At 47.8% G+C, this 20,211-nt stretch overlaps 1 protein-coding gene across 2 annotated transcripts in view; it reads right to left on the bottom strand.

The window, feature by feature from the left end:
• The window catches only part of UBXN8 (UBX domain protein 8), a 311,380-nt gene that overhangs the window by 163,483 nt on the left and 127,686 nt on the right, over positions 1–20,211 (bottom strand). For both annotated transcript variants that reach the window (XM_086961933.1, XM_086961932.1), the window contains exons 3-4: positions 10,412–10,482; positions 1,081–1,203 (exon numbers count right to left, since the gene is read on the bottom strand). In XM_086961933.1, the coding sequence (XP_086818059.1) occupies positions 1,081–1,203; positions 10,412–10,482 (194 nt within the window). The remainder of the gene's footprint in view (positions 1–1,080; positions 1,204–10,411; positions 10,483–20,211) is intronic.

Genomic DNA, 20,211 nt, shown 5'->3' with positions numbered 1-20,211 from the left:
TGGTGGTGGATAGACAAACCGCCTAATTTCCCTCTCTAACCTCTAACATGGCTTTGGGATCAAATCTCTGTGTTATATCCAGAGCTGGTACTATATATGCTGCTCATGTGGTCTGTCCCACAAAGCAACCGCATGTTTAAACTTTGAAGGCTCCAAAGCGACATAATAACCTAAGAGAGTTTTTTTTTAAGTGGAACTAAACGCACATGTTTTTTATTTAAAACTCTGGATCTCAGGTGCTGTGGTCAAAGGTGCTAACATCACTGCCATGGGTGTCACTTATGGAGTTGTTGCACCACTTCGAAGAGTGATGTCAAGGACTCCACAGCTGGTGCTGATTGACTGATGCTGGTGAGGTAAAGTGCTTGAAGATTTCTCTTTCCAATTCAACACCAGACAATACTTCAAATCTATTAGCAAAAACCGCTCAATGGCACTGTTTTACTTTACTAATCAAATACTATTGCTAACTGAAACAAGCATTTACAATACAATTGGTCTCGCCTTTGGGACCTTATATGTATTTAGCTATTCAGCACATTAGCCTGGGTGCAGAAACATCTACTGTTCTTTAACATGGAGGAAAAGTAAGCACCAAACTATGAGACACGGAAGGTATGGGAACACGTGGAGATAAATATTGCCTTTCAGCTGGAAATGGTATAGCCCAAAGCTCTGTTTTCAATATAAAAGCAGGGCCTTCGGTGGTCATATAACTGAAAATACAAGATTTGAAAAAAATATTATTGTCAACTGGTGCTCAAGGAAGACAATTTCTATGGATTGGAACCTAGAGAATGCTAAAGTGATTCTGGTATTTTACTGACCTCTGCGGTCGTTTTCTATCAAGAAAGTTAAATAGAGGCAGTTGCCAGAAAAAAAAGTCCCTAAGCGAAAGCAGACAAGTCCTAGGGCTGATCTCCAGAGCCCACAAAGTACCTACACATATAAGTATATACTATAGTATATACAAGAGGTCTCGAATGCTCAACCTAAAAACAATACAAAAGCTTGTCCTATCACCCTTGTATCAACATTTTCAAGAGAATTATAGGCATTATACACTTCATTCTCACTTACTCCAAGCCGCTGACCTTCTGTTAACTTCCAGGTTTGTCCTGTCATGCGGAAAAAATGTTCTTCCTGCTTTCTGAGCTTCACGTCTTGGCGCGGCTTCAAGACACTGTCCATGTAAACATTGGCCTGTTAAAACAAACAAACACTATCACGTTTGCATGTTAATTTAACAAATGAGTTGTTAATGTATTTCTCCTGATAATGTAAATAAATCATTAAAAATAAAAATAAAAAACAGACCAGCTGATGTGAAGACCAAATAGAAATCATAGAAGGGGAGGGTGCACAGTTTATTTAAGCATTTACACATTGCCACTCAATGATGTTCAATGTATTTTATATGTGAAGTGTGCAGAAAATAAATTCTCAGCAGAACAAATCAGAATCTTACCACTAATGGAGTTAAAAGGCAAAATAAAATGTGTTACCTGCAAGAATGGTTCTCCATTTAGGTAACTTCAACAGTTACTCATTCTTTGAATTCCCCCTTTTGTCGTTCTCAGCCTCTGAGCATCAGCACCACACTTTGAGACTTACAACCTTGTGGAGGGTACAACCATGTTTAGAAGTGTAAACAATTTATCATGTACCATTCTATTGAATAGAAGGTAACCGTGTCAAGCAATACTGTATAAAAGATACTCAAATGGAACAATTATTGTTCGATTTAACCAAGTGTTTTATTTGTAGCACAGAACTGGTTGTAGACTTTGTTAAAAACTGCAGGGCTCTGATTAGTTAATCTGCAGATGGCCAGGTTTCTATGAAAACAATAAATAGCCTTATGGTAGTTTTGTATGTCAGCCAATCTATCAATAGTTTTTCATCATTCAAAAGGAAAATGTCCCTAGCCCTATAAGCATCTGTTCGTAGCATGAAGTGCTGTAGATTTACATACTCTGCATAATCCTGCTACCTAGTTTTGGGCTTGGGCGTTTGATGGTTGTTTTTCTTAGAAGTAGTCTTTTGAGTCACAAAGTATAGTGAGCCCCCCCCTTTAGTTGGAATGGGCATCGACTCGATGATAGATTGTTTTCCGCACAGCAGGTGAGTTTGGTATGGAGTGGCGAGTCAACATGATATGATGCACATGTTTATAGCACAAAGAAGATAATACCTGAACGAGAGAAGTGATCTAAGCCACACAAGTCTGGGAAGAGGGCTGAGCGCAGGTGAAAGTATAGTGCTACGAACAGATGCTTAAAGAGTAATATTTTCCATTCGTAGTGTGTTGTTTTAGACACGCATGCTTTGCCTTGAATGTAAAGCAGAATCTTTCCACAAGCTGTGGCTAGCCTGTGGATGACGCAGAGGCTTGGAATACGATCCTTAATACAGTCTGGATGACCATAGATGTGTTGTCTGGCTAGAATATCAACAAAACAAAGTTTAGAAAATGTATATGGGGTTGACCATGTAGTTGCTTAAATATTAGGGGAATGTTTCCTAAGATGGCCATAGTTGCAGCCTTCTGGGGAGTAAAATTTACCCTGGGGGTGAAATAGAGGGTTCTCTTGGCTTTTCGATAGCAATTCTGGATAAACTTGACTATCCATCTAAAAATTCCTGTCTTAGATATAGATTGCTGCTTGTGAGGTTTTGCAACAGCTACAAATAGCTGGTCTGCTTTGAAAAAAACATTTTGTTCTGTCTGAGCACAGTCCGCCCCAGTCGATAGTCGCAGCAGGAGCTGCTGCCCAGCCCCCTTCCCTGCCCCGGCACACCCCGAAAAGTTGACGGAGGAGGGCGCAGAGGCGGTCAAATCTCCCTCTGGTCTGCGGACATGATGAAGCTGCTGCCAGGGGGGCTGCAACACTCGCCCCCAGAGCGGAGAGCCACCTGCCACCCTGAAGCCTTCCAAGCCAGAGCAGGCCGCAGCACACTCCCACAGAGGAAATGCACCCTGCGGGAGCCAGGTTTGCCCGGGTGGCGTTTCCGCAGAAAGGATCTGCCCTCCCGGGGGACCAACTTGCCCGCTGTGTTGAAGTTTCTGGGTGGACTGCACGGACCCCAACTGTTTATCTTTATACTGTTTCACGGTCTCTTGAACTCTCTCTTCATAGGCCTTTTAACTTTCCCTTACAGTACTTGTTGGCTATCAGTCTCACACCTGAATTTAGCCTCAGATGGAGTTTACCAACCGCTTGGGGCTGCATTCCCAAGCAACCCGACTCAGAGAAGATTCGATCCCGGCGCGCCGGGGGGCTCTACCGACCTAACACTGTTTGCAGGGTGAGCCTTGATCAGAAGGACTTGGGTCCTCTGAGCGACGCGGGGGAGTCAGTTTTCTGTTCGCCACATATCCCTCGCCCGACTTCGGGCGGGGATTCGGCACTGGGCTCTTCCCTCGCTGTTACTGATGGAATCCTGGTTAGTTTCTTTTCTTACGTTTAGTAATATACTTAAATTCAGCGTGTCGCCATGTTTGATCTAAAGTCATAGTCGGATGCTTTCCTGGATCAGACACGAGGCCCACAGAAGCAGGCGAGCAACCACAGGCCTGGCAGGGGGCTGGCCTTCCGCAGAACCCGGCCGCAGTGGGCGCCTGAGGCAGTGAACGCAGACAGCCGTGGAATACTACAGACAGCCACGACCAGCATGTAGCGAGGCACCCAGGGACATGCCCGGTGCAGACCGATCGCCAGCCTGTGCTCCACTGTGGCGGGAGGAAAGGCCATGCACCGGCAGCATATGGGTGATTGGGTGCCTGACTTTGTGGGGGGACAAAGGGGGCAAAGCTACCCTGCGACGGACCCAGCCACTCCCTGTGGTAATTGATGATGGAGTGACCCTCAGACAGGCGTAGGCCCAGGAGGAACCCGGGGCAAAAAGGAGCGTTTGATGTGCTGATGATCAACGTGTCCTGCAACTCACACTAATTCGAGCAGCAAGCTGCGTTCAATGACACCGACAGCTGGTGGTGTGTGCCTGGTGGAAGCGCGCACCGACGGCTGGTGGTGTGTGTGTCTGGTGGAAGTGTGCACTGATGGCTGGTGGTGTGTGTGCCTGGTGGAAAAGCGTGCACTGACGGCTGGTGGTGTGTGTGCCTGGTGGAAAAGCGTGCACTGACGGCTGGTGGTGTGTGTGTCTGGTGGAAGCGTGCACTGATGGCTGGTGGTGTGTGCGCCTGGTGGGGAAGCGTGCACTGACGGCTGGTGGTGTGTGGGCCTGGTGGAAGCGTGCACCGACGGCTGATGGTGTTTGTGTCTGGTGGAAGCGTGCACCGACGGCTGGTAGTGTGTGTGCCTGGTGAAAGCGTGCACTGACGGCTGGTGGTGTGTGCCTGGTGGAAGCGTGCACTGATGGCTGGTGGTGTGTGTGCCTGGTAGAAGCGTGGACGGACAGCTGGTGGTGTGTGTGCCTGGTGGAAGCATGCACTGATGGCTGGTGGTGTGTGTGCCTGGTGGAAAAGCGTGCACTGACGGCTGGTGGTGTGTGTGCCTGGTGGAAAAGCGTGCACTGACGGCTGGTGGTGTGTGTGTCTGGTGGAAGCGTGCACTGATGGCTGGTGGTGTGTGCGCCTGGTGGGGAAGCGTGCACTGACGGCTGGTGGTGTGTGTGCCTGGTGGAAGCGTGCACCGACGGCTTATGGTGTTTTGCCTGGTGGAAGCGTGCACTGGCGGCTAGTGGTGGTGTGTGTGCCTGGTGAAAGCGTGCAATGGCGGCTGGTGGTGTGTGTGCCTGGTGGGGAAGCGTGCACTGACGGCTGGTGGTGTGTGTGCCTGGTAGAAGCGTGGATGGACAGCTGGTGGTGTGTGTGCCTGGTGGAAGCGTGCACTGATGGCTGGTGGTGTGTGTGCCTGGTGGAAAAGCGTGCACTGACGGCTGGTGGTGTGTGTGCCTGGTGGAAAAGCGTGCACTGACGGCTGGTGGTGTGTGTGCCTGGTGGAAGTGTGCACTGATGGCTGGTGGTGTGTGTGCCTGGTGGGGAAGCGTGCACTGACGGCTGGTGGTGTGTGTGCCTGGTGAAAGCGTGTACTGACAGCTGGTGGTGCCTGTTGGTAGCGTCCACTGGCGGCGAGTGGTGGTGTGTGTGCCTGGTGAAAGCGTGCACTGACGGCTTGTGGTGTGTGTGCCCGGTGGAAGCGTGCACTGACGGCTGGTGGTGTGTGTGCCTGGTGGAAGCGTGCACTGACAGCTGGTGGTGTGTGCCTGGTGGAAGCGTGCCTGGTGGAAGTGTGCACTGACGGCTGGTGGTGCGTGTGCCTGGTGGAAGCGTGCACTGACGGCTGGTGGTGTGTGTGCCTGGTGCGACCTGGGAGCGGCCCTTGACCTCACCAGGTAGGTCGCTCCCCCCGCTGCAGCTCCACTAGCGCCTGTGTGCCCCTGTGCTCAGCTCCGCTTGGTTCCGCTGTGTCCAGTGCTCTGCTCCAGTGTGCCCATCTTCCTATTGGGTGCCCATCTTCCTTTTTCTTTCCCTTCTATCCCCGCTCCCTCCCTGCCCGCAGTTCCCGGTGATGCTGCCCCTGCGGCCCCGCCCCCGTGCCCATTCACCTCACCCCTGCCACCCGCCTCCCAGCTGCTCCTCCCTCCTACCTCCCCATATAATGACGGCCACTGCACGGTGAGGAGAGCGACCCTTGACCTAGCCAGGTAGGTCACTCCCCTCCGCTGCAGCTCCACCCGTCCCAGTGGCCCCTGTGCTCGGTTCCGCTCGGATCCGCTGTGCCCAGTGCTCTGCTCTTGTGGGCCCATCTTCCTTTTGGGTGCCCATCTTCCTTTTTCTTTCCCTTCTCTCCCTCGCGCCCCCGCTCCCTCCCCGCCGCAGTTCCCGCCGCAGTTCCCGCCGCTGCTGCCCCTGCGGCCCTGCCCCCCAGCGCCCATTCGTCTCACCCCTGCCATCCGCCTCCGGCCTCCCAGCTGCTCCTCCCTCCCACCTCCCCATAATATGGCGGCCATTGCGCGACCGCGCGCCGCACCTAAGGCAAGCCCATCTGCGCCCGTCCGCGCCTGGACCGCGCCCAGCGCAGAACCCCTGGCCCCCACACCAACTACGAAGACCGCCTCCGATACGACGCTAGCACCCTCATCGCTCTCAACCCAGGACGGACCCCCACCTGCCTCAGGGCCACCCTGAAGCGCACCCACGGTCTCTTCACCTGCCTGAACTCCAGTTTCTCCTGCATTAAAGACACAGAGACTCCCGCCATGACAGAACACAACAAGCTCCGATGCATCCTGATCAACATCTGCTCCGCACGGAAACACCCCGTCGAGCTCTGGGACCTACTCGACACCGCATCACCAGACGTCTCCTTCCTGACCGAGACCTGGATGAACGAAGCCTCCTCTCCAGACATCGCCATAGCCATCCCCGATGGATACAAGATCGCCCGCAGAGACCGCACCAACGGAGTCGGAGGTGGAATCGCCATCGTCCACAATAAGACCATCAGGGTCTCAACAAACACCGACAAGACTCTCAGCTCCGCCGAGCACATGCACTTCCAGAACCACACGGACCCAAGACCACCCTAAGAGGCACCCTCGTCTACAGACCACCAGGACCCCGACCGCAATTCTGCGACGACATCGCCCACTTCATCAGCACACACACACTGACCTCCACCGACGACATCCTCCTCAGAGACTTGAACTTCCACCTGGAGAACAACAAAGACAGCAACTCCTCCACCCTGACAGACAACCTCGGACTGGAACAGCTCATCACGACGCCGACCCACATCGCCGGACACACGCTTGACGCCATCTTCTCCTCAAGCCCCCATGTCTCCTTCAGCCACGTCTCCGAAACCAGCTGGACCGACCACCACTGCATCCACTTCACCTTCCGGAAAACCGTTGCACATCACCGCCCCCTACAGATCCCCCGTCGCTGCTGGGGCAAAATCACCGAAGCACAACTACAGACAAACCTCGCACTCAATCCTCCGACCAACCCCGCCAACCCAGACGACGGTGCGCGCGCCCTCAGACGATCGATGGACGACTGCGCCAACACCCTAGCCCCGCTGAAAAAACAAACCCTCAAGGACATCAGCAAGAGAGCCAACTGGTTCACCCCGGAACTCCTAGCGTCTAAGCGGACCTGCCGGAAGCTGGAGAACATATGGCATAGCTAGAAGTCACCAGGCAGCCGCACTGCCCACAAAGACGCCATCCACAACCACCACCACCTCATCAGGACCGCCTAGAGAACCTCCTTCAAAAACCGCCTCGACAACAACGCACACAACAGCAAGGAGCTCTTCAATGTCTTTAAAGAACTCTCCAACCCCAGCTCCAACGACATCCTGCCGTCACAAGCCCTGTGCGACTCCCTCACCACCTTCTTCCACCGCAAGATCGCCGACAATAACGACAGCTTTAACCCCCGGACGTTCCAAACAGGCCCCAACACGCCCGACCCACCTCACCGACTACGACCACCTGAAAACCTGGGCCTATGTGAGCATCGAAGACACAATCAAGACCATGGGCACAATCCACGCCAGCTCGCCGTCCGACCCTTTCCCACACCACATCTTCAACAAAGCCGGCAGCTCCATCGCACCCCACCTGCGCAACATCATCAACCTCTCCTTCGAGACCGCGACCTTCCCTGAGAGCTGGAAACACGCCGAGATCAATGCCCTACTACAGAAACCCAAGGCGGACCCGAGCGAACTCAAAAACGTACGGCCCACCTCCCTGCTTCTGTTCCCAGCTAAGGTCATCGAGAAGATAGTCAACATCCAGCTCACCCGCTACCTCGACGACAACAACATCCTAGTCCCCTCCCAGTCAGAATTCCGCAGCAACCACAGCACCGAGACCGCTCTCATCGCCGCCACAGACGACATCAGGATCCTACTGGACAACGGCGAGACGGCGGCGCTCATCCTTCTGGACCTCTCCGCCACCTTTGACACCATCTGCCACCGCACACTACGCACTCGACTCCACGACGCAGGGATCCGAGACAAGGCCCTGGACTGGACCTCCTCCTTCCTCTCCGTCAGAACCCAGAGAGTCCACCTCTCCTCGTTCCGATTTGAAGCCAACGAGCTCATCTGCGGCATCCCGCAGGGCTCCCCCCTCAGCCCGACGCTGTTTAACATCTACTTGGTGCCCCTCGCATGCATTGCCCGACATCACAACCTCAACATAATCTCCTATGCCGACGACACAAAACTGATCCTCTCCCTCACCACGGACCCCCTCAACGCCAAATCCAACCTCCACCAGGGAATGAAGGCCGTCGCCGAATGGATGGAGGACAGTCACCTTAAGCTGTACACAGACAAGACGGAGATCCTCATCCTTGGGCCCAACTCCTCAGCATGGGACGACTCCTGGTGGCCCGCATCACTGGGGACACCACCTCTCACCAAGCAATCACGCAACCTGCGAGTCATCCTCGACTTGAAACTCACCATGACTGACACAAGGAAAACAGTCACCCAGGCCCTAGTCAGCAGAGGACTCGACTACGGAAACGCCCTCTACGCCGGCGCACCGACCAAGCTCATCAACAGACTGCAAAGAATCCAGAATGCCTCTGCAGGCCTGATTCTCGACGTCCTGCGCCTCGACCACATCACCCCCCACCTCAGGAACCTGCACTGGCTCCCTGTCGACAAAAGAATCTCCTTCAAGCTCCTGATCCATGCACACAAGGCACTTCACAAGACCGACCCGGCCTACCTCAACAGTTGACTCTCCTTCTACGCACCTAACAGTAAACTCCCCTCCGCAGACCTCTCCCTGGCCACCGGCCCACGCATCCGTAGAGCCAAAGCCGGAGGCAGATCCTTCTCCCACCGAGCCGCCACGGCCTGGAACACCCTTCCCCTCATCCTACGACAAACCGAAGACCTTCTAACTTTCAGGAGGCAACTCAAGACCTGGCTGTTCGACCAGTAGCAACAGCACCCCCCTCTCCCCCCAGCACCTTGGAACCCTTGCGGGTATGTAGTGCGCTCTACAAATGGTATTGATTGATTGATTGATTGATTGGTGAAAGCATGCACTGACGACTGATGGTGTGTGTGCCTGGGTGAAGGAGGAGCATTCACAGCAATAGAAGACACAAATGAAACTGATGAAGAGGGAGGGGGAGAAGGGAGGGGGGAGTGCGAGCAGAGGAACATTCACAGTGATAGAAGACACAAATGAAACTGACGAAGAGGGAGGGGGAGAAGGGAGGGGGGAGTGCGAGCAGAGGAGCCTGATTACAGCAATAAAAACACAGATGGCAGCTGTGCACATGCATGCGCTCATGAACGCAAGCTGGAGGCCAGCAAAAGCCTCTGGTGGCACTTTTAAAAGCCACTTACTAAATGTCTCGAAGAGACAGCATGTGCTGTCTAAGACAAGACCTAAAAAGGGAGGATTTTCACTATGGGACATGCCCTATTCACCATTTTGGTGTACAAGGGAACCCAAGGAAGCAGAATGCTAGGGACCTTAGGGTAGTTATATCTATAAACAGGACAGTGGTCCCTAGACAGAGCAAATTTATCAAATGAATAAATATAGGCTGAATAGACACTATATTCTTTGTCCAGCCGGACAGATTTATTTTTTAGTAAGCAAATTTTAGAATTTTATAAAAAAAGTGTTAACGGCAGGACACCAGCCGATGTCAACTGACACACTAAGGAAAAAGACAGACAAGGCAACTTAACGGTCTGTGTAGTTAATTCACAGTCACACGATAATACAAACACACTATTGCTGGCATCAATTAATACATTTCATTTGCATATAGTGTGACACAGTCGACGACGTTTCGAACCTATGGGTAATACAGGTTCATCCTCAGGACATTAATTATATGCCTTCCACTTTTAAAAAAGTTGTAAAGAAGTCAAAATTAACTTGCTCAGCCCTTACTGCAAGGATGGCGCAGATATCAATAGCCTGAGTGTTTTGGGAATTACCAATTTAGGCAACAATACAGCCTCTGTAATGGGAAGATTGGCTGAATACAACAGCGACGGGCCGACAATGCGATCCGCGTCACCAGGCACGTTCGCCCGCTCTCCCTTCCTCCCACCCTCAAATGGCATTTTATTCCTGTATTTTAGATGACAATCTTCTCATTAGGACGAGTCAACAGAAAAAAACAACTATTTTAAGGTATTTTTGGTCATGACCAATGTTAGGCAGGATTTTCCAAGGCACTAAGCGAGCACAAGTAGAGTGAAAGAGCCGAATACGAGGACCACCACGCCAGGGGTAATCGGTGGTCAGCTGTTCTACTCCAGGCCCTGCACTGCTCATTCACGGTAAAGAGCAAGCCTTACTACTACACCCTACATTTGTACAATAGTGTATCAGTAATGTAGGACTTCAGGTTGGATCGATAATATAGCACCCAGTAGCTTACCTTTTCACTCAGTTTCTCCTGTTGCTCTTTTCTTGCAAGCCTTTTTCTTTGCTCTTGTTCAACCTCAGACACTTAAAGAAAAATCAGATCTGAGTAAGGTGACTTTCCACGGGTTGACAGAATTTAAAATTAAACACCATCAAATTGATCACACAAGAACATTCCCTTACGTTCAACATATTCCCTTGACAACACTTTCACCACAGGTTCATAACGAGTATGCAACGCCTGTAGCATAGTGATACTCAATGTAATTGTTCACGTTCATTTAGGGTACAAAAACACGTGTGCATTTGCAGACTCATATTATTACTGTACAAATGCAAATTCGCTTTTCTTTTCATTTTACTGTAGGTTGTTTCCCCTCTAAACCATTAAGAAAATTTCTACACGACCAAAGCGTATCTTTTGTAATCCATCTGATAGATCTGATCTAGCTAGATGTAAAACATATTTTTAAAAGCAAAAAAATACAATTACAATAAAATTGCAGTTACGTTCTTACCTCGCATTCTATGAGATTGGACAGTCTAAAAGGGTCGCCCCTTGAACATAAATGTAACTAATTACCATAACTATGAAGCCCACCTCCAGTATTCTTTTATTTACATTTCATTTCAGTTCCTGGTACAGCCTTTTCGTTTATTATTTATTAATGTACCATGCCACCCTGTGTTTGTGTTCTGCAATTACACAGTTTAACAGGTTTTGAAGCAAAAAGAAACACCCTTGAAGAAAAAAACTCAGGGTGCTATGCTTCTGCCACACACATGTGACACGTGCTTATCAACTACAGGACAAGATACTCTGAAAACGAGCTGCATATAAATACATTTTTAATTTAGGTTTAAACACCATTTGCAAAAACAGCAACATCTACACAACCTTGAGATGGATGCATACAAGTACTTTGCATTTTTGCAAACGCAAAGTACCATTCGGAATGCAAAAATGTGCATACATTATTGCCACTGCAAATCGCTCTGCATACACCACGAACCCTAGACGTTGGAAGTGTAAACTAAAAAAAAAGGATGTTTCTCCCTCCTTTTAACTATCAATGTCATGCACAAATTAACCCTGGGCGTAGTTCACGTAGTAACGCTACGCGTAGCTACGCGAAGTGCACTTTGCACTACGCGAGCTACGCGTAGCACTACGCGAACTGCGTAGTGCGGTAGGAAATGCGGTTCGCAATGGTTCCACAGTGCCGGATGCTTGTCCGCACTGTGCAATCATTGCAAACAGCAGCTTGCACAGTGCAAGTGGTCGTTTTCTGCCGCTCGAGTAGATTTGTACTCGAACGGCAGTTTTCTCAAAGTGGACTGGTAGTTTCTCATTACGAGCGGTCGTAAGCCTATGCGACCACTCGCAAGGAGAAACCTGACCTCCCCGCGTTGAGAATCTCGCCGGGAGGTTTATTTTCCACGCTCGCGATTGGCAACTTGATGTTGCTGATCGCGAATGAGGAAAAAGTCTTGCAGGGATGTCATTTTGCTCGCTCGTGGTCGCCAACTTGACGTTGAGGAACGCGAGCAAGCAAAAAATGCCTGCTACGATACGTGTTTTTACACTGTGCTACGTGCAATTCGCGTAGCGCATAGTTGCGCAAACTCTGCGAGCGTAGCGTAGTTTTCTGCGCAGGCCTAGCACAAATGCTTTGCAAAAGCAGCATGGGTGCCAGGTAGTAAGTAACCTTTTGCAAAATGTGAGCTTGTCAGTGTGTAACAGCTTACACTGCGTGTGCAGGCAACAGGCATCGACAGGAATAATGAGCTGTTGCATGGACTTCTCCATGCTCGTCATGAGGCAGCCCTGATATCCCATACATAGGAGGCACTATAAAACCAACATTGCAAGTTCGAATGGTAAGTAGAAGGTATGCTTCTTCATGCAGTCATCTGTTCGAATATTTGCTGTTATGTGCAAAAAGGCTTGCTGCCAATTCTCACCACATTATCATTAATGATGCAGAACTTTTCTGTGCACAGCCCTCTGACACACCAAAGGTTTAATTACTGTTTTGCCACACAGAACGAAAGAATGCACAAAATGTGCACTGCATGCACAAAATGTGCACTGCTAGCAGCCTCTGAAATTCTGGCCCTTTCAGTTTCTCAAGAGACTGATGCAGGCTAAAACTGAATAGCTTTTCGCTTTTTTGTAGGCTGTGTTTTAGCTGTTTGTTCAACTCTGTGCACTTAGCCACTGGTAAACGAGAGTAAAGTGTATGTGTTCCCCTTTAAACATGAAAGTATAGATGGGAAGCGTTGCCCCCGGGAACATTTACTCCACTGGTTATGGAGGGGCAGTGTCACCCCCTACCCACTAGCTAGTACCTACCATAAATATGGCACCCAAAGGAACCCTCCTCAGAACACTTTATAGACCAGCTGAAGATCAGAAGACTGGACCTGCTGTCAGTGACCTAAGAGAAGCCAGAAGTACTGACCTGCTCCTTCTTGAACCCTGGACAAAGTAGTAGACTCCAAGGGGTCAGTGACCTTCCCTCCAGTGGCTACAGGGGCAAGCTGCAAGAGGCCTTTTTCCTGAAACGACCAATTGACTAATACCAACTGGACATAGACTGGAAATTGCAGGTGGCCTCTGCTGGAGTGAGTCCTGGCCTCTAAGTGCTGTCCCTCAAGTCACAGGAGCCTTAGAGGGGAGCTAGGGGACCTGCTTCAGAAACTCTGAAAAGCAGGGACTTAAAGAAACATTTTGGACTTCCAGGACCTCCAGAGCTGTTAGGGACACCTCACAGCAAAGGTGTCCAATATCGATGCAGATTTCTCACATACTACTTGAGGCTTGCCCTCATTGGGATTCTAATCTCCATAAAAAAGACGACATCAGTAGATAAAATCATTAACTGGGGTGAACCAGCTTAGTGTATCTGACCTGTATTCCATTGTGGTCGGCTTGAAATTACGCCTATGTCCCGATTTACTGCTTCCGTAGACTGGGGCGTAGTGCATTTTAGCTATTTGTACTAAAAACTTAAATAATGTAGGTCTCCGGTTTAACTTTTGAAATCTTTTTGCTTTTACGTCATCTTGTTTCTTAAACTTTACTCTATTTGTCTAATTCAGTTTGGAATTATTATTGTTTGGAATTTTAACTTTAATAATGTTTTGGTACTGCATAAATATTTTACACATTGTCCTACGTTAAGCCTGTTTGCCATAGATACCATGTGGTGGAGGTCAGGTTAATTTAGTAACATATGTTTCACCCTGACAAGTTGGTGTCATTATTCCTTGAGGTGGGCTATCGCCCACAATAAATAATAATTCACTTTCTTACATTGATTATCTTCTGCCGTGTATAAGAAAACACTAGAATGCCAAGCGCTAACCGATCTCTGAAAGCAAATTATTACTTTTCAGAAACATAGTATATATTAATCCAGTTACATTTCTAAATGACCTCTGATTTCCTCAACGGGCTAAAACCAGAAACCAAGGCTCTTCATGGCAGAAGAGCTACAAGGGGCCTACACCATCAGGGAAGGACACTAAAACAGTACTACTGCTGAGGCTGTCCCTTCAATTGTCACACCCACCCACCTCTGGAACTCTGCAGGCAGTCAGTGATTATGTTTTCTACACCAGGAAAGTGCACCACAGCCGGATGACCATTGTCATGTATTTGGAAATCTGGTATCAACTTCCTCAGAAAACCAGTTGAGCAAGTGGATGTTGAAAAATTGAGAGGAGAGGGCAGAACCTTGCTGTATTCAACAACCTAGATCCACAGCGGATTGAATATGGCCTTCAAACCGCATATTTCCTTCAAGTAAGAAGGAGCTCATGCTAAGGAGTTGAGGCCTTCTTGAACATAGAGGGATGACAAATGTCTGTTCAAGAACAGGGGGCACCTCTCATATCACAAAGCCCTACTCAATGGTAATGGTATTATAATCAAGGTAACAATGTTTCTAGTTTGATCATCAACAAAGCGGGTAAGAATTCAGCTGAGAACAGACCAACTTGATTAGCTGTCAAGTACCTGTTTGGGTCTTTCCCTAGCTCTCTAACAGGCTTAAGCTCCTACAGACTATCAGTGTCTAAGTCTTTCAAAGAGTACCTATTGCCACAATGAGTTGCCTTATCTCCTGAACTTTTTTTGAGAAATAAATGACTTAAATTCACCACCATGAGCTGCCTCACCTGCATCACTGTCTGCTCATTTAATGGTTTACTCTGGTAGTATTCAGTGGTCTGTTTTGAGAAGGCCATCAGAGTATTTGCAAGACACAAAGCCCTCCACCTTATGCAGTTTGATATTCGGTTCTCTACATCTTCTGATGAATAACTCACATGTGTACATAATTGGATCATCATTTACCCCAAAAGCTTAGGCACCAGTTATCATGCCACTCCCCACTCTGCAAGAAGGACAAGGAGTAAGACATTAGACCACTTGTGACAAGAGAGTAACTCTTGTTATAAACATTGACAATTTGGGACTGCCGGATGCAAATAAGGCCAATTCAACTATGATTAGATCACACAAGCAGAGCATTTGGTATGATACTGCAACCATCACAGTCACCTACCTGATGCTTGACTAGTTGTGTGGGTCTGTGCACAGGTTAAATGAAATGTAGGTTTTCAGCCAAAAATCAACATTGCAAAATCAATACAGCTGGTGTACGCACTAACAGGGAAATGATTTTGAGAGAGTTATGATGAATGGGCAGACTGTAGACCCTAGAAATGTAACTGAATTGCTTTATTCTAATTGATAACACAGTGCTCGGGCCACCTAAAGTCAGAGATCAGCATCAATATGAACCATAGATGGACACTGTGATGGCGCACATCAAGTGCTTGATACAAACATGCAGTCATTGCATCGACCGTTTCTTCAAATTACAACACTGCAAATTAAAATCAAAGTAATGTAATGGAAATATTATACATGATGCTACTTGTGCATAGATTTAAATTGTCATTCTCAAACTGAACAAAATACCACTAGTTTCCACCATGATTGGATGTGACATTACATAGCAAGAGGCAATAATTAAATGTCTTTAAATTAATTAGGCGTAAGCCTATTTCACATATGTTAAATACTCAGAAGGCTGATCCTTCTGGCTGTTAGAGGGACAAAAACATTATAAGGGGAGAGCCTTTCCATAAAGGTGTCCCTACTTGGATGAATGAACATATGTTAATATTCAGCTGGATGAACCAGCATTCTATATGCGTGTACAGCTTTGTTGAACATTTAAAAAAAAATAATGCCTAAGGTGAAATGTTCTTGAATATTTTGAAGAGCAATCAGATAATATTAATGGCGACATTAAGACTAGACCATGGCAGACTTAATAATGTGAATTTAAAAGAAACTCACAACAAATATGTACTAATATGTAAAAGAACATAAAAATATGAACTAATGTATATGAAAGAAATGTAATGCGGGTTCATAAACAAGAAAACACGATTTCACATCAATGGTGGACCAAAATTGTTATTATTGTCACAGTTGTGTTTAATAACAATCTTGCTAGTACTTTGGTCTCACTGCTTAGGAGAGAAGGTTGGTTTAATTAGTTTACTACGAAAACAAAGCGAACAGACTAGGATGTTGGTTTAATTAGTTTACTAATAAAACAAAGCAAACAAAGACTGCACAAACACAAAATGCTAAATAAGTAAATTGACAAGGTTGTACATCTTTATTCCACAAAATAAGAGATGGTCCAACTAATTCAAACGGTAGTCTATCACACTATCAAACATCTTTACTTTACCGGCGGAACCTTTGCGGCCCCTGCTCTTACCTGGGTCAGAAAAACCTCAGTTTGCCCTGCAGTGCCCATCCGCCTCCCGCTGCTGCACACTTATCACAACTGGGTGCAGCAGCCGTGGGGAGAGCGGACTCCAACTTCCAGAGCGGACTCCAACTTCCAGGAGACTCGGCGGCCGGAAGCGGCCCACGGGACTAGCGCGCCAGGAGGCGCATAAGAGGCAGCGTCATCCCCCATGTCGCGGGAGCGCGCGGGCGGCGCCGGGCGAAGCCGGGGCAAAGGGCGGGCCGTCTGTGGCCATCGGGGGTCGACAGTGGTCGGGCGGGCCACCCCTCTAAGCTGCTATAAAGGTGAGCCTACTATTTAACATGGGAAAACGTAATATTAACTCCACTACCCAGCCTACTAAAGCTCCCTCTGTTATACCCGCCTCTATCGAAAGCATGCTGGAAAATGCTTTTAACCTAGTCTCCACAGAGATAGCCAATACAGAAAGAAGAATGTCTATGGGATTGTCTAGTTCGTACCTAGAACTCCAAGAACTCCAGCCAGTTTGTACGAATGATGCCTTGCCGCTCTCCCCAATGGTTACAATCATAAAAACGGTTTTGCCAGCCATTACATCCGCTGTTTTACAAGTGGACTGTAAAACAATCACCATCACTGACTCACAGCAAAACCTCTCGGCCCTTACTGTCTTTTCCACCTCGGCTCCTAATGATAAGACTGTTAGAGAGAAAAGGAAGAGAGGTCCCACTAAACCAACATTAAATAAGAGGAAACAACCACCCCGCAACAAAGGGCAACCTACTACACAGAGCATGTGGTCCCGAGGGAAAACCACACCCAGTGGGGGACCTGAAATGGAGATTGTACCCTTAGATGACAGCAACACTGCTGCTGCCTCTACAAGAAGAGAGCAAAACTCTACCTGTACGCAGACTGAGTCAACAATGGGAAGTGCTCCACAGGATAAACTAAATGGGAACTTTATTGAGACCATAGTTGATTCAATTTTTAAACAAATGGACAAACAGTTTAATACGATTTTTAAAAGACTGGACAGATTAGAAAGCCTGGTGAAAAAGGAAGATGTAAAAAGGAAAGGTGCTATTAGTATTGATCAGCTAAGGGGAGACCGAATCCTGAAAGATATGGAGGTTGTCAACAGGGGCATTATGGGGGGAAGGACAACCTGTGGTACATTAGGTACTAAGAGTGTAACCAGGGATAGTGATACAGGGAAAAACCAGCTTTTGCCCTCACGGGGTCCCATTGCGGACACACCACCTCAGACCGTGTCGCATGCAGTAGACAGGCAGCCCTGTTCCACTGGTGGGGTGGCGGGTGCTCCGATTGGAGACTCCCAACCGGCCTCTGTGAAACCGGGGAAACCTTATAAAGTTCTTTCTGACAACGGGTCAACCGATGTCACACGGCCCAAAAAACAACTAGGGCCAGTCCTTCATTTGCCCCTGAAGCCTGCCCGTATGCCTTAATCCTAGCAGGAGTTCCCCCCTTGAAAGAGGATCAAAGAGAGTCTTGGGTTCAGCTGAAAAATAAGTGCATTGATTGGATGTCCAGGCACAAAGGTGTTGGGTTGCAGATTTCTAGCGAAATCCTGACAGTACGACGGGTACGTTGGGTTGGTCCCTCACCTAAGAACATCAATAGAGATTGTATTGTCATGAATTTCAGGCATCCCTCAACCGTAAAATATATATTAAAATAATACCCATTTCAGTCCTTCAACCGCTGTGACCCCTCTACCCCTGGGATATTTTTACAGACCTCCACAGAGATCATCCAACCCAGTTACACCAATTTACCCATTATTTAACAGGTTTAGTGCCCTAGCTGACCTTGAGAGCCAGGGTTGACCATCAACGGGCTCCCTAGATGTCACAGAAAGGCGCATGGCCAATGACAACGGCCCCCTGGGTAATAATAAACCAAGCACCACCATCACTGTTCCCACGGCTTGTGTGGAGGTAGCATCGCTACGGGAATTAAATACAACTGATCTTGTCACCCCTGTCGTTACCCCTACCGATAGGTTAACCATACTAAGCTGGAACATTGCTGGTCTAAAAGCAAAAATGAAATCCATAGACTGGACTGAATGGATCAATAATTTCGACATCCTAATGTTCCAGGAAACATGGTGCACCAGTAGTCTGCTCTTTGAAGGCTATACTTGCCATAACTACATTGTACCATGCCTGGCCGTGGGACGACCAAGCAGAGGCTTATCAATATGGGTAAAGATCACTGCAGGAGGCAAAACTAAAACCCTGGAGACCAATGATAAGAATTTTCAGGCTTTAATCTATTCCAGTAGGATAAAGTTGTGTTTAATTAATTTTTATAATAATGATTTTACATCACAACCGAATATTAACTTTATAAGGCTGTTTGATTTTATTGATAAAATTGTGGATGGACAAACCTACGGTAAATTAGATGGAATCATCCTGGGAGGCAACTTCAATGCCCACATTCATAAGGGAATCGCCAACTCAGCTGCCCCTTTTGGTCGGGTGTTACCCTGTAAAAGAGGGGAGGAACTACTCAATCATCTAGCCACTCGTGACCTAGTCAATGCTATGGAGATAGCCAGTCACATCACGGGCGAAGGCCCTTTGGCCACATACATAGGGCGCGGCTGCTCCTCCACCATTGACTATGTATTCATATCCTCTTTACTTGTGGACTGTTTAATAAAGGATGACGTCCCTAGCACTGTATATAGCGATCATAATCCAATTCTGACTATTTTTAAATCTATTAAAAGATTGGATAAGTGACAGGAAATAGGGGCAACTAACCTGGCGGCATCAACTGATAAACTCAGGGTAATCTGGAAGGGGATAGACAATAAGGGGCTTTTAGTGTGCATTATTAACAAGTACCCTCAATTGGTTGAAATCTGTTTATCCAGCGAAGACCAAGGTCCCGAAATTATTGAGGCTTTTGCACTGCTGTGTATGGCTTTTAAAAAGGAGATTTCCAAACCAGTCACACGTCCTAATCAAGATCCTAGGTGGTTTGATAGCTCCTGTTCTAAAGCAAACCGGGAGCTACGGAAGGCACTCTCAGCAGAACCACAGGATGAGCCCCTGGTAAGACTACTGAGGACACAATATAAGCCAGCCACAAAAACTCGGGCTGAAGAGCAACTGAAGGACCAGTGGGAATGCCTTGCCCGCACAGCCGCACTTAAAGATGTTGCCGGGTTTTGGGGCGAGGTCAAATCTTTGAGGTCTATAGGATCAAACATTACCCCCATTAATTGTAATATAACAGGTAAAATGTGGGAAGATCATTTTTCAAATATTTATGCTGCGCCTTGCGCATCAGCTGACATCATCTACCCAGTTATGGCAATTAACATCACGATTAATGGAGGTGGAAGACGCTATAAATCAAAGTGCAGGTAACAAAGCACTTGGTCCTGATGGACTATCCATTGATCAAATTAAATCAGAGCCTGAATTTTGGTCACCTCTATTGCGTAATGTTTTTAACAACTTGTCCCACACCCCTGCCCCGGAAACCTGGTCTAATAGTATCATTGTCCCCATCTTTAAGAAGGGTGACAAGACTCAATCCTAGTTGTTACCGTCCAATATCTTTAATGGACAACACCTTGAATATTCTAGGAAGAGTCATTTTTAATAAGATCAGGGCCTGGGGGGAGGACAATAAGATTTTACACCCGTGTCAGTTGGGTTTTAGAAGTAACGTGGGGACTGTGGGGCAATGTTTGAATTTAAACCTAATAATGGGCAAATACACTATAGCCAAAAAAGTCCCATTGTATTTGGGTTTTATGGATTTAAGTTCTGCTTTTGATTTTGTTAAACGCTCTCCATTATGGGTGGTTCTTTTAAATTACAGGTTCGATAAAGCACTTCTATATTTCTTGGCCCACCTGCACAGTGACTTGAAAGCTCGCGTTAGGATAAACAATGAAGGGGAGGTTTCAGGGGACATTTTAATAGGCAGGGGGGTTAGACAAGGTTGTGTCTTAGCC

Source organism: Lissotriton vulgaris, chromosome 3_1, assembly GCF_964263255.1.
Source record: "Lissotriton vulgaris chromosome 3_1, aLisVul1.2, whole genome shotgun sequence".
NCBI classification, from domain to species: Eukaryota; Metazoa; Chordata; class Amphibia; order Caudata; family Salamandridae; genus Lissotriton; species Lissotriton vulgaris.
The sequence above is the reverse complement of the archived record's forward strand: the minus strand, read 5'-3'. Positions and strand labels throughout refer to the sequence as shown.